This window comes from Micropterus dolomieu, linkage group LG01 (assembly GCF_021292245.1).
Source record: "Micropterus dolomieu isolate WLL.071019.BEF.003 ecotype Adirondacks linkage group LG01, ASM2129224v1, whole genome shotgun sequence".
Lineage (NCBI taxonomy): Eukaryota > Metazoa > Chordata > Actinopteri > Centrarchiformes > Centrarchidae > Micropterus > Micropterus dolomieu.
The window spans coordinates 34,908,778-34,922,326 of record NC_060150.1 but is presented as its reverse complement, the minus strand read 5'-3'; the positions used below and the strand labels follow the sequence as shown (position 1 = coordinate 34,922,326).

General features: G+C 44.0%; 1 protein-coding gene across 15 annotated transcripts in view; it reads right to left on the bottom strand.

Annotated features, from left to right (window-relative positions):
* Positions 1–1,141: 1,141 nt before the first annotated feature.
* eya1 (EYA transcriptional coactivator and phosphatase 1) overlaps positions 1,142–13,549 on the bottom strand; it is a 63,090-nt gene continuing 50,682 nt past the window's right edge. For all 15 annotated transcript variants that reach the window (XM_046066450.1, XM_046066518.1, XM_046066500.1 and 12 more), the window contains 6 exons: positions 7,289–7,347; positions 7,011–7,171; positions 6,669–6,783; positions 6,200–6,321; positions 5,280–5,380; positions 1,142–3,274 (listed from right to left, as the gene is read on the bottom strand). In XM_046066450.1, coding sequence (XP_045922406.1) covers positions 3,194–3,274; positions 5,280–5,380; positions 6,200–6,321; positions 6,669–6,783; positions 7,011–7,171; positions 7,289–7,347 — 639 coding nt within the window. In that variant the 3' untranslated portion in view covers positions 1,142–3,193. The remainder of the gene's footprint in view (positions 3,275–5,279; positions 5,381–6,199; positions 6,322–6,668; positions 6,784–7,010; positions 7,172–7,288; positions 7,348–13,549) is intronic.

Genomic DNA, 13,549 nt, shown 5'->3' with positions numbered 1-13,549 from the left:
ACAAAATGTCTGGTCTGGTTGCGCCTGAGTCTTTCTGCCAGGTCTCTGAGCATCGGGAAAACTTATCAAAGAGAACAGACCTCTATTCTGCGCTGCGGAGAGAGCAGCACTCCTTTCCTAGAAAGACAGCCAGTCAGGACCTCAGACACTACTCAGTCTTTCAGCTGTTCGGAAGTGGGAAAAGCACATTAGGGGTCATTGTGCTGGCGCATTCCAATGGTAGCAGCCCGAGTTACTTTGTCCAGCCTGGCAGAGACACAGGCCTCACCCTGGCCATCACTCCCACTCCATCTGAAAACATAATTGATCTGTATATTAAACGGGCCATGCGGCTTATAAATAAAATTCCGTGCATGCTTACTTTTCCAAGTGGTTTTGGAGGCCGGACACTTTCTTCCCTGTCCAGGCTAGTGTTACATGCTGGACTGTCTTAGCTGTGACCACCTCATAAAATCAGCCTCATAAATATTTTTCACGTTTTATTTAAACTAGCTCTCTATGGCTTGGAGTGGTTTGATATATGTTAATTATGCACCGAGGTTCCTATAGACTTACACTAATAAGGATAGAACTATTGCAAATATTGGGCTGAGCATTGGCTTGGCTTCAGGAGCCTCAATAATGTATGACGCATGTTGTACATTGTTGAGGCTCTCAAGAACATTTTTTCAACAGGAGTAATATTTTAATTAATAGAAACTGCAAAAATAGAATATTATTTTATTAAGTTGTGTTAGTTACAGTAACAAAAGTACGTCTGTCATTCAGATGTGGCCTTGTTATATAAAGTATTTTGTAGCAGCTATTGTGCAGATTTAAAGAATGTGATTAGCATGTGGGTATGTGATGTTTGGTCTAAACTTGCACCAGCTCCACTTTCTATTTGCTTCCTGGTATTATTATTAGTGGCTGAGGCCTGTGGCATTGGTGTCAGGCTCTGGACACTGGGAGCAGATAGTCCTGTAATTCCAGTAATATTAACACATACTGTTCTGTACACAATATTTTAAATAATGTATTATGTTGTAGTTTAAAATTTTTAAAAAGTCAAGGGGCAACATGTAACAGTTCACAAATCAGTTTTATTAATTTAAACACAATCAAATAATAATGTCAAAAACATCTGTACATATTTTGCAGACACAACAATCTTTTGCGTTTCACAATGAGGCCCATGTAGTGTAAAGTATTTCCAGTTTGCATTTATGATTGCAACATAAAAAAAGAGCGTGCTGTATGAATCTATAAAACATTTCCTATTTTTACCTACCATTACCTTGATCTAGCAGCAATATGTAGATACCCCCGGAGTGCAGGGGAAGAAGTTGTTTTGAGAAGATGGGGGTTGGGGGTCCAAATTGAAATGTAAAAGGCCCACAGTGATCATGTGCAAAGGAGGGAAGAATCAGAAACACGAGTCGGTTTCTGTTTAAGAAATTCACAGTCGATAGCACATGTCCTTTATGTTCACAAACCCCTCGAAGTTAGTGGCTTTTCTCTCAATGGTAATTATGGTTTCCCCATCCACAGATGCAGAAGCGATATGAATAGGGCTTCATGTGTTTCAGCTATTTCAAAGAGGGACACAGAATGTATTTTCAAAGTCGAAATAAAAACACTACATCATACAAAATTACGCTTGCTGTACAAGAGTTGATATAGCGCTTGTATAAAAGATAATAAAACCTATTCAAGCCTGCCTTTTTTTTTAAATCTCCGATTTATTCAAATCGTTGTTTTTTTGTTTAATTGGCTCTCAGGAGGCAGGAAATGGTGAGTTTTCTCACTTCCATGCCATATCCGAAACCCTCACCAGAATTAAGTTTGCTTCCAAATATACGGGGTCAGGGCTGCAAGCTGGTGAAATGCCATAAGGACACAAGTTGTGAGCTACCATTCTGAATAACTAAAAAAAAAAAAAAAAAAAAACTCTCTCCCTTTCAATTATGAATCTAAAAAGGACTTTCAGTAGAAGAGACCTGCTATGCTGTTTAAAGATGTGACTGAAGTTTCCAGTAAGGATGAGAAACATCACAGAATCAAATTAAAGGTCATTGACACTTGACATCCATGCTTTTGGTCTTGACAAAACAATTTATCACAAAATCCCATTATCTACATATTTGTTTATTGAACAAAACTTGAACACATCAACACGTTCAGGCGTCGCACAAGCCTATGTGCGATGGGATGCCTTTTATTTTATTTCTTTTTTGTCTTCAATGAAAAAAGCATTGCCACCTTTCAAGAGCACGTACCTAAATGAATATATGAAGGAATAGTCCAGTGATTACAAACTTACACACACAAAAAAAGATTTCCTCTATACATGATTGTCTCAGCATTGTAAATAAAGTTTTTTGTAATTTTCTTAAATTATTAGAAAACCCCTTTTTCTTGTTTCTTCCATAAATGTCTTCCTCTCGCTGTGGTGGAAATCAATAGTACTTTGTAAAAGGCACGAGTCTTTTGTCGCAGAGTTACCTTCTCTGTGGCACGGCGCCACTCACAAAGTCTCCGTTCATAAATAAGAAGCACAGGATTCCCAGGCCGACAGTTAACAGGAGCAGTCGCTTTGTCTGTCTGTCCCATGACGGAAGAGAAAGCAGGTAGACTGATAAGGAGCAGACGGAGGTGGGAGGTGTCGAGTGGAGGGGGCTAGAGGGACGGAGAAATGTCACCACCAGCAGTCGTGGGCCTGTGGTTTACTGTGGCGATGAGTTCTGTGGCGAGGAGAGGCGAGGCAGGCGAGGCCATCAGTAGCTCTGCTCTCCTCACAGGTGTGAACCCTGACAGAGTCCCGGCACAAACAGGGGGCCGTAAAACACTTTGACAGCTTCAGAAAGCGGCCAATTCACAGTAAACAGGGCAAGCAGCTGCAGCGCCGTAAATTCACCTCTCTCCTTCGCTTCCAGAAAAAAAAAAAAAAAATGAAACAAAGTTTAGGGTTAAGACGAAGTGTGACCGTATGCAGCACATTAACCGTGTGTTCTGCCGGGTTTTTTTTCTCCCTTCATTCTCCTCTTCTTTTCTTCCTGTGTAGTGGAAGACAGACGCCAGGCAGCACAGTGGGAGGGGGCGCTTTTCTGAGCTGTTGGGGTCTGCGGCAAGCGTGGGACCAGGCTGCAGGGCGAAGGTGAAAGGTTGCAGGGTGTGCCAAGGCGGAGCTGGGTATAGTGATGGTGTTGTAGTGCTACAAGTACTCCAGGTCTAGAGCATGGTGGAGGGCCATGAGGTCTGAATGGCTGGAGATCCTCCAGAAGGGCATGTTGTGCTGTGGGAGGAATAGAAACATCATATTATGTGAAGATGTATTTAAAACACTGGAAAAGTTTTACATTCTATGAATTTTTAGGGCTGAAACAAGAGAATACAAAATTTTACCTAATGCTTTCAGGCGTTTATCAAGGAAAAATTGCAAAAATTAAGATTTCATACTTTACAATGCAGCTAATATATTCAATGAATGAAGTAAGCCTGGTCTGTTCACCAGGAAAAGCAATCATATCAATAACACACCCCGACTGCTCCTCTTGCTCCCTTGTGCATACGTCTATGGAGCCAAATAGTACATTTGTACCTCTAACTTATTTCTCTCCTGCATTAACGTGTAGTTTTATACCACCAAACTAATCCGGTAGCTGTCTTCAACCTCAACAGAAATGAACTCCCCAGTGTCTTTTGAATGAACCTCCTGCCTGCCAGTGTGTGTTTGGGACAGTGCAAATGAGCTGTTGTTCCCAAGCGGAGGACGGGGGAGAAACCTGAGTCGCAGAGAATGAAAGGAGCTTGTCAGGTAGAGTCCTCGGCTCCTCAGTGTGTGGAGCCCATTACCCTCCCCTTATCAAAGGTAGGGCCTCTCCCAGGCATATGTTCCGCTTAGGAGAGCCTGCACTGACCCTTAAAAAGCTCTTTGCTTTTTGTTTTGCAAATTGTCTTTGCTTTTAAGTTTAAAAGCTAGAGATGTTATCTCTGCCTCCTCTCACAGGCAATGGTAATAACCGAAGGCAGAACTGTTTCAGGGATTTTGGATTTTTTTTAGATGACGGAATGAGAGCCGAGAGAACAGTCAGACATTTGCTTTTGTAGTTCCACACAGTGTCACGTCTGATATGTGCCTCTTGATGGGTGAAATTGTTGTGTTATTCCACGTCCTTTCTGCTGTTGACACAGAAACCTTTTACCGCATGGCGTGTCGCGAAACTCGCACCACTCAGCCGGGGTAAGAAAGAAAGAAAAAAAACAACGCCTTATCCTTCCATCAATGTCACACACCAACAACTCAAGACTGTGTAAAAATATTTGCATCTTTTTCCACAATCATCCCTCAAGACCATATTCCCAGGGTGTGTTCGCTTTTCATAATACAGAGCTATTGCTTTACACACTTATCCAGGGTAAAGGTTGCAACTTCTTCCTAAATGCTGTCTAATCACTCTTCATCTGTCCCCACACTTCTACTCATTGTTTACTGAGAAACAGGTGAAAAGGGAGCTGGAGGCTTTTCAAAGGGAAACTCTGTGTCTTCACCCTGACAGTGTGGCTCACCGAAACTGTCAGTGAAATATGCTCTTGGGCCGCTGGTTAATTTGCTAATGAATGTGTTTGCTGTGTGTGTCTTGCATGCGGCAGTTGGTTTACATCCAAATGTTGGCAGAAACGCTGAAGACACAAATTGCGGCGCAAGAGCCAACAGGTAACATAAAAAGGCAAATGTCAGATGTCAGATTCATCCGAAGAGACACCGTCATGTTTCCTAAGAGGGCGGGAGACGTCGGCTTCGAGCCTTTCTTGATCCATGTCGTGCTAACAGGCTTGTCATTGCGGTTAATATTCTAATTTCATCAACAATGATTTAAGTCCCCTCTATTTATGGTGTGCCTTCAACATGCCTGAAAGGGCTTGCCTAGCATTACACTTAGAGCATTCACGCTGCTCAGGGCACAGAGAAGTATAATTATGCCATCTCTCCCCTCCCCTGCTCTGTAAACCTGAGATGGTGGAGGAAGAGCACTGATTACACACTACAGACTTTCTCTCTTGTACTCGGATGCCCTATAAGAGGATAAATGAGTGAAAGAAAAGTAAGACTGTTGAGGAGTGCTGAATTGCAGAGCGGTACGGCAGGTATGTTTTGTGTTCTGTAAGCATTCATAATGAACTCCTCACCTTAAGGGAAAGTATTAACCAAAGTCCAAACATTACTTTTACTCTAGCTCCACGTTTTTCTGATAAATATGTGCATACAGTACATGGTATCTGTTATTAAGACTTCTTACCTTTTTTGAGCCTTGCTCCTCTTCCACACCATCTCCAACAACAATGTAAACAACTTTCCTGCCGAACCTTTGGATTACTCTCTCAAAGCAGCTCTCCTTCCCTGTAGGACGACAACAGCAGGACATTAGTGGAGTGTTGCATGGATGCAAACAATCCACAATGTATGCCATCAAGTTGATTCAAAGGCACGGGTGACAAGAGCCCTTTTAAAAAACACCGCGCGTGCAAACTAGGGCAGAGTGCAAACACATTGAGCTCAGCAAGGAGATGTGATAAGATCAGCCTTCAGATAAAAACAATCTGAAAAGCATTAACTCTGCCCTCCTCCTCCTCAAACATGGGACAAATGGACTTAAATCAGCTAAATCGCTCCTGCACGCTACAGGGTCTGGGTTGAAGGACCAATGCGCTTAATGCTCCGAGGAACGCCGAGCAACACTCAGCTCCAACTCTGCGCTGATGGGCCTGAAAATGGTGCGGGAGTGAAGCTTGTTTATTTTGCATTTGAAACAGTGAAGAAGAGGAAGGACTGGAGGAAAATGGGGAGAGATGAGAGGTGGAGGAGGAGGAGGAGGACGGGGGTCCTGTTGCTGTGGAATGACATAAATGTGCAGAAGTGGTTTCATATGCAGAGGCTGAACAGGAGAGGCCTGGGGAGGCCCAGCACAGGCCCCGATCCAGGAAAATAATCCCAGGCTGATTAGGCCTATTCGTTCATTGAAGAACATCAACCCTCTCCAGTGACTGAATCTCCCACCCCATCCATGCCTCTGTCCTGTCACTTAGGTAGCATGTGTGTCTTAACTTTTCACACTGACCAAGCTAAAATAATAAGCATCCATGTCCCAAAGTGATAGACTGATCCCAGCGGACAGAACACATGGGGATTCATATCACACATTGCAGATGCAGTATTTACCTATTTTGGTTGCACTATAAATATTCTCGATAGGAAAGACTATTCCCAAGCCGTAGAGCAGGACCTTAGCCAGGGCAGGGATGAGCTGTGTGGTGGTCACCAGGATATTCACACAGTTTGACCTGCAGTAGAGAGACAGAGGAGGACAGCAAAGGGATGACATCATTCTAAATCACTCAGAGGGAGGACAGAAGAAAACACAGTGTGCCGAAAATAAAGACACTGCAATGTATCAATTGTTTAAAACATGTCCTGGAATGAAGGATTGGATCTCAGCTCAGCTTTTTATAGTCAGATCTCTTTGCACACTTATGTTTCAAAATCAGACGACAAAGCCTGTCTAAAAGACAAATTGGCGCATTGGTGTTTTCTTCAATAGCTTGGGAGTATGGAGTTGTATTTACACCACATGCAAGTTTATATATGTGCGGTATGGGACTGGGTACAATTTTCCTCACTGGAGTCCTACCTTGAGTGGATTAATGTTAGTGCTTTCAGTGCCAGTGTTAACCAGGAGTCCGTCAAGGCTTCAATTTCTGCTCGCAATTGCAACCAGGCTTCCCTTTTGGCTGGGCCCAGCAGACCTGAAACGCAGGGTAACATTGTTTGGGTTGGACCAACCCTACAAATACCACTGAAATTTTCAAAATTTACCCTGACCAAGTGGTGTGGCATGTGTGCTTTTAGAACACACACGTGAACACACGCAGACATTCACACACATACGCCCACATAATGAGGGCGTGCACATCTGCAAACTCATTTCTACACGACAGATCTGTACAGAGCAGCGCTGCTTGTTGGGGATTACCTCCAACGTTATTTTTGTAGGTGGTGTAGATTTCTTTTACTCGTCTGTAGCGGAAGGCCAGTTTTCTCATCCAGTCCACGCCTCCCCGCACGCCTGTGGCCAGACATAGATTGGCACTGGTCGCTGCTGCGTGGAAACCGTCAGCGCCAAAGTTATATGTGCTGCGATAAAGACAAAGAAAGAATCTGTCAGCACAGGCTGCGCCAACCTTGACGCTAGCGAATAGCATCATTTAATTTGACTATGCAATCAAGAATGAAAGTGTACCAGTGTTGTACCTCAGATCCTGGCCGTTGTCGTCGGAGGACACATCGTCGATGTGTACCTGGTCACATTCCTGGAATACACAAAACATACACTTGAATTTAGAGAGGTTTCTTTCTTGAGAGAGGACACTCCCCATATGTTTCAGAACATTTTTCACTAGAAAGAACACATTTATTCAGGAATTTGTGCTTTGGCCGGAGACCTCAGTGCTAATCCCCCTCTCCTTGACTCTTTCTTGATATCCTTTTGAATCATTTCTCCACATTTTTCTTCCCTTGTGCCTTCAGCAGCTCTGTCCAAACAAAAACTAACCTCATCATCAGTCAGAATGGACTGCTACCACTAGAGGGGTCTAAAGATAAGCACACCCATGTAACATAACCAATGAAGTCTCAATTCAGCAACTCCAAACAATCCACACGTTGTCATTTGAACAGCTAAGTTGGTGAGTGCTGATATTAATATATATATATACATACATACAGCAGAAGGGTATATGAAGGCTATCTGAATGTGTTAAGACTAATGGTCTGTACATGTGTATGTGTCTGTGCATGAGTGTGTGCATCTCTAAACATATGTGCGCACTCCTCTTCCCCTTTGGGTGGGTGGGGGGGTGGGGGGGCTGGTTCCTCTTGGAAAGGTAGAAGAGTTCTGCAGCTCTGTGCTGATTCCACCGGTACACAGTAACACAATCCAGACTTTCTGGTAAATGTAACCTACTAGAAAAATTGAACCTGATGCTAACCGCCAATGAAATTATGACCTCTGATTGCTGCTGCGCCACACACCAACACAGCCCCGGGGCCGGTCGGCGAGGCAGCCGGCAAAAGAGCGCAGGAGAAAGCAGACTGAAAATCTGTTATTAGTTTTCCATTTATAGGAGAGCTCTAGTGCCTCCCCCTCCACCCCCCCTCTCTGCCCTCAGCTAGCTCAAAATGTGAGGGAGTCCTGCCTTGGCATTCAGATCAACACATTTCACAACAACAGAGCAGAGAGACTAATCAAGCTTATTTTTGCTAAAAGGTAAGGTGGCTAGCAATTTAGCCAACAGGAGATTGAGCAATGGCCTTTGAAATTATTGTTACGTCAGACTCTCAATTTGTTTCAGTCAGGCCTACTCTAGAATGAATAACAGACAGTGCACGTGATATCCCTATGAAGAATTGCTCTGGAAAGCTACAGGTTTTAAATTGTCTGTGTAACTGCCAAAAAGGTTAGTCTCACCTGTTTAAAGTTATGTGAGAAATAATAATTTCTCATGGAAATTGAAACTGGAGGGAAAGAATTCCTCCGGTCTCAAATACGAAAAATCCCTCCCAATTTTTAAGCTTTTTAATTAAGTTTCATCCGGCTGTTAAGACACCAAAACACAGAAAGGACTTCCTTGTTTTAAGTCAATCTAACTGAGGCCAAATGCTGACGTTATTACATTCCTCTCTAATGCTAGAGCAGGGTAAGGGTAAGGGCTTTGGACTGTAAACCTTTTTTATTTTACTGGTTCCCCTCTGAACAAATTTTTCATCTCCCTGGATTTGTGGGGAGAGGGAGGGGAGAGCAACTTGAGGAGAAACTCAAACCAGCTGTTCTTTAACAGAATTAAAATCTTGACCCCCAACCCCAGCTCTAATGCAGCCGTTCTCTCGCCAAGCCTCTCCCAGCAAGCCCCGAGATCCAAAGAGGAAAAGACTTTGACCCCATGACCCCTCTCCCCTCCTCTCCGGGGCTCTGGCACCCCGATAAGGGGGTGGAAGGGTAGAGAGGTGGAGATCACCGGGTAAAGGCTGGGGGAGAGAGTCCAAAGTGACCTCACATGGAGCAAGCTCTGAGCCCCGCGTTCCAGAAGATGCACTGCCAATTGGAGATAGGGTGCAGGCGGCAGCTTTTGGCTCTGTTGGCTTAATCTGTTTTCAGACACTCACCAGGGCTTTAGTAGTAGAAGAAAGCAGCAATTTGTCCCAGCTTTAATTCCTGTGGCTAACAAACTTGTGGATAATTTATGTTCACATATTATCCACAAATTTGTCTTAGAACAGAATCCAAGCCAGAAGTATTGTTGTGCTTAATTCCTTAAGTAGTAGTAGAGGCATGTCTGTTTGTTTAGGAAAACAAAAACAGCACGCTGGGTTAAGCGCCTCATAAAGCCTTCTTTCAAAGACCTCCCATTCTGGTGCAAGTGACTGGAATGCCTCTATTATTCAGTAATTACCCGCTGATGAATCAGACACAATCAGCTGACTGCAAAAGCTCCTGCCACCTCTATCACTTTGGTACAGGACCATTTCGTTCCACTCGCTTGGTATATAATTGCCTAATTGTATGCTTTCTTCTGGATGACAATAGTTCCTCATTTCTGTTCTTCCCCAGTAATGTCTTTCTTTCAGTCATGCAGCTAGCGTGGATCGTAACAGCTATCGGAGAACAATACTCAGCGTGTTAATTATGCACCTACTTTAGGTGCCAGAGGCAAAACTCCAACATGACCCACAACACATAAATATGTCTCAGTAATTACACCTAACTGCAGTCATTATAACTGCTGCCTGATTATGAATGATTTTTCACGGGCTTTTCTAATTCCTCAAAGCTAATAAATACAACAAACCCAGATAAATACAGGGGTTTTGGTTTCACAGTTTGAATGCTTGCACCCCTTCAATTTCACTGTTTTTGCATGTTTACATAGTTTTTTGAATCTGTAGCTATTATGATGCTTAATTAACAGCTGAACTGGGCTCGAGAAGTTTGTCTGTGTGTGTGTGTGTGTGTGCTGTGAATACACTGTGTTGTTGAAAGAATGTGCAGACTCCCACAATTACTGTTCCCAGCTGGTGCTGGCATAAACCTCTGCACCAGCTTCCTGGGAGGACCGGGAAAGCTAGTAGAGGAGGTGGCTGTGGGTAATGTTGTACAGTAACCCTTACACATACTCATTAGGAGCCACTTCTGAGGGCCTCGTAAACACCACAGAGCCATGGATGGTGCAGGTTCAAGTGCAGTCGTATAGTCGAAGTGGATAGGATGGAAAGAAACACTATGGGGCGGTGAATTTTACTAACTGAATGACTCAAGGGCATTTCAGCTTTGTTGGATGGATGAATTGTGAAATGCCAAATAAATAGTTTGAGTTTAATCAGTGTCACCTTGTGATAAAGTAGCTCATTAATATGCACTAATTCAAAAGCTCTTAATGTTACAGCCACTAACTCATTGGAAAGCTTAAAAGAAAAAAAATAACACACTGCTATTATTTTGTTTTTATCACACTAACAATAGACTTCAAAATGGTGGCACATTGAGGGGCAGCCTGAGCATTTCTTAGAACCTTTTGAACATCTCTTTTCCAACGAATCCCCCCATTCTCCCCTCACCAAGCAAACAGTGGTCTCTCTAAAACCTACAATCACCACTAACTCACACCAGATGTTCCTACTGTACTCAGGGGTGAAGACCCTCCACCAGAAGCCATCGCAATTACTCCTTATGCAAACACTATGTCTTTCTGTTAAATTCATCAGCAACATTCTTTTATCCGAGTTTCGTTCAGCTACCAAACGGTCTTTATCTGTACAGGAGAGACGTGAACGCCACAAAACGCACAACAATTGAAGACGGGATGACTCAGGATGCTTCCATCTCTATATCAGTCACTCTCTCTTCCTTTCCCTGTCTCTGTCTTTCCACCAGTCTGCTGAAATCTCTTTACTGTGGAAGAAGTTATCAGAGCCCTCTTTGTTCCCTTGGTATCTGTCGTTAAGCAATCAGCGATGACGGCCTGAGTCTTCCTGTAGCCCTGGAAAGAGCTCAGAGTGGTGAGTGCAACAGTGAGAGGCAGGGAGAAGAAAGACGGCGCAATACATGTTACAAAAACACAAAAAAGGGCCATGCTATCTAAACTAACTCTGTTTTTTACCCATGAAGGTCTAGGTCACTGGCATATAGACACTGTTTACTTTTTGGTTACAAGCTGCCCAACTCACTCCCTCTCTCTCATCTTCTCTCTCAGGTGAGCTGTTGGGGTGGGGGTGGGTGGTCAAAACCACAGTGTGAGCGATAACAGCCATCATCACAGCATTCCTTGTGACCCTACAGGCTAATGCCATGTGAAAAAGGCTCATCCATGGTTCGCAGGTTCTCAATGCTGCCACTCCACCGGCAGTGCCTGTCATCCCCCCCGCGGTCTGTGACCCCCAGCTACTTCCTTCTCCGTTCCCACCACAGACACCCCTGTCTGGGGGGAAAGGAGGAGGGTGCAGAAGGGAGGGGGGCTGTGATTACCTGGGGGTCAAACACAGGATGTGGGTAACAAAGGGAGAGTTCTTCAAACCCACTTCATTCCAATCCACAATCTGTGCTTGAACAGCCACGGAATTCAAACAGCGGCGCCAAACAAAGCACAGGTATAGAGAAGTCCATGCTGGTTTTACAAAAAGTCACACGATCAGGAGACGGGATCCAGAGGGAACGAAAGTACGCTTTGCTCAGAACCAGACTGAATTTTCACAAAGTGGTCTGTAAAGCGCTGTAGTAACTGGAAAAGTTGGAAAAGAAAGAACCCCCCCACAGGTAGGCAGTGAAAAGTATAAATTAGTCATGTTTGATGGATGAGCTGCTTCTCGTTATTTCCTATTTTTGGCATTGCAAGTCCAAACCACACCTCAAGGAGAGCGACATTAAATGCAATATCAAATCTCAGTCATTTCAGCATTTTCCCTTCGCAACATACGTATCCATAGAGAAACAGTTTATTCTTGCCAAGCGGACTGTCGTTTCGACAAATCTGGGCGAGTTTCTGTTCTGTTCCTCCACAGACCATGCTGGGCAGGTGCTGTGTCTCCCTCTTTAATTCAGGACAAGAAGTCTATTATTAAAAATCATCATTTGTCACTAGACAGTAATGTCATATTTTCCACGCACCCTCAACCCCTATTGGTGCATGAACTGGCTGTGTTAGAATAGTGGTGAGAGGGTGGGGGTGAGGTGGAGCTCTGTGGAGCGAAGACTGACAGGGTGGCGTTGAAACCTCCACTTTCTCTCTGTAGTCTTTCCAAAACACATCAGTGGACCCTCCTTGCGACGTGATGGAGTTATGTCGAGGAGCGCGAGAGAACTGCTGCATCAGGCAAATGATGAAATACCCGCATCAGTGTGAACAGACCTAAAGAAGCCCATCTGACAAAATATACTAAAATGAAAAACCTTTTTTTGGTTCACTGTTGCAATCTGGTTTCAGCAGCATACTGTATATTTAAAATAAAAACAATAGAGACTCCTAATAAATGTTTTCATAGCTTTTCACTTGTACTAATCTTGACAAATTGTTCTGTTTTATGTGTTATGGTAGTGTTATTGAAATATAAATAAAAATCTGTGCCACAAAGCTACAGTGTTAATTGGTAACCGATAAACTAAATGACTTCATTTCATGATTCAATGAAAAGCACAGTAAGCATAAGGTTCCTCCTTACTGGGAATAAAACCACAAAAATACACTATCAAGGAAAACACCATAAAGCTACCATTCGTATGGAATGGCGAGTACAGGATCTGACTCTCTACAGTGGGACATAAAACCGACAGAATGGCTCCACACTAAAAGGCTCTGGAGGGCCATTTCAGCCACTAGGAAAAGGTAACCATGCGTTTCACAGCATCTCTCATTAACAGGCAGCCCCTGGGTGAGAGTGACAGAGGAGGTTTCAACCCTGCGACTGCAGGCTGGGAGCTATAAAAGGCACTCAGCTCACAGTGTCACAGGGTTGCTCCACAGGTATGTGTGTGTGTGACTATGAGAGAGTGTGGGTACCTTTGTGAGTGTTCAGTATGTGTTTGCATGTATGCATGCTTTAAAAACTTTGCAGCACAACATGTTTAGAGTGTGTGCGGGAGTGTTGCACACAGCATGGAGGCATCAGTGGACTAATTTAAAATGTTCCCACCTTTACAGACCTCTCCCCCTCTCTCTCCCTGTGAGTGGTTTGCCCCCATGCCCTTTTTCCTCCAGACAGGGAGGGTTGTTTTCTCACCCAGGGAAGGGGGAGACAGCAGCTCCCGTACACCACTGAGAGGGGAACACGGGGGGCTCGGCCAGCAAGAGAGAGGCCCCAGGTTCTCACATACCGCCCGGCGTTAGCGTTTGGGCTGCAGCAGTGCACCTACAGTAAACTCACACCCTGAGTGACAGCAGAGCTGTCAGTCTTCCCAGTGAGCTAAGTCTCAGTGGGCTTCATTATACACATAACTTTCGACCATCAATTAACTCCACATTCAAC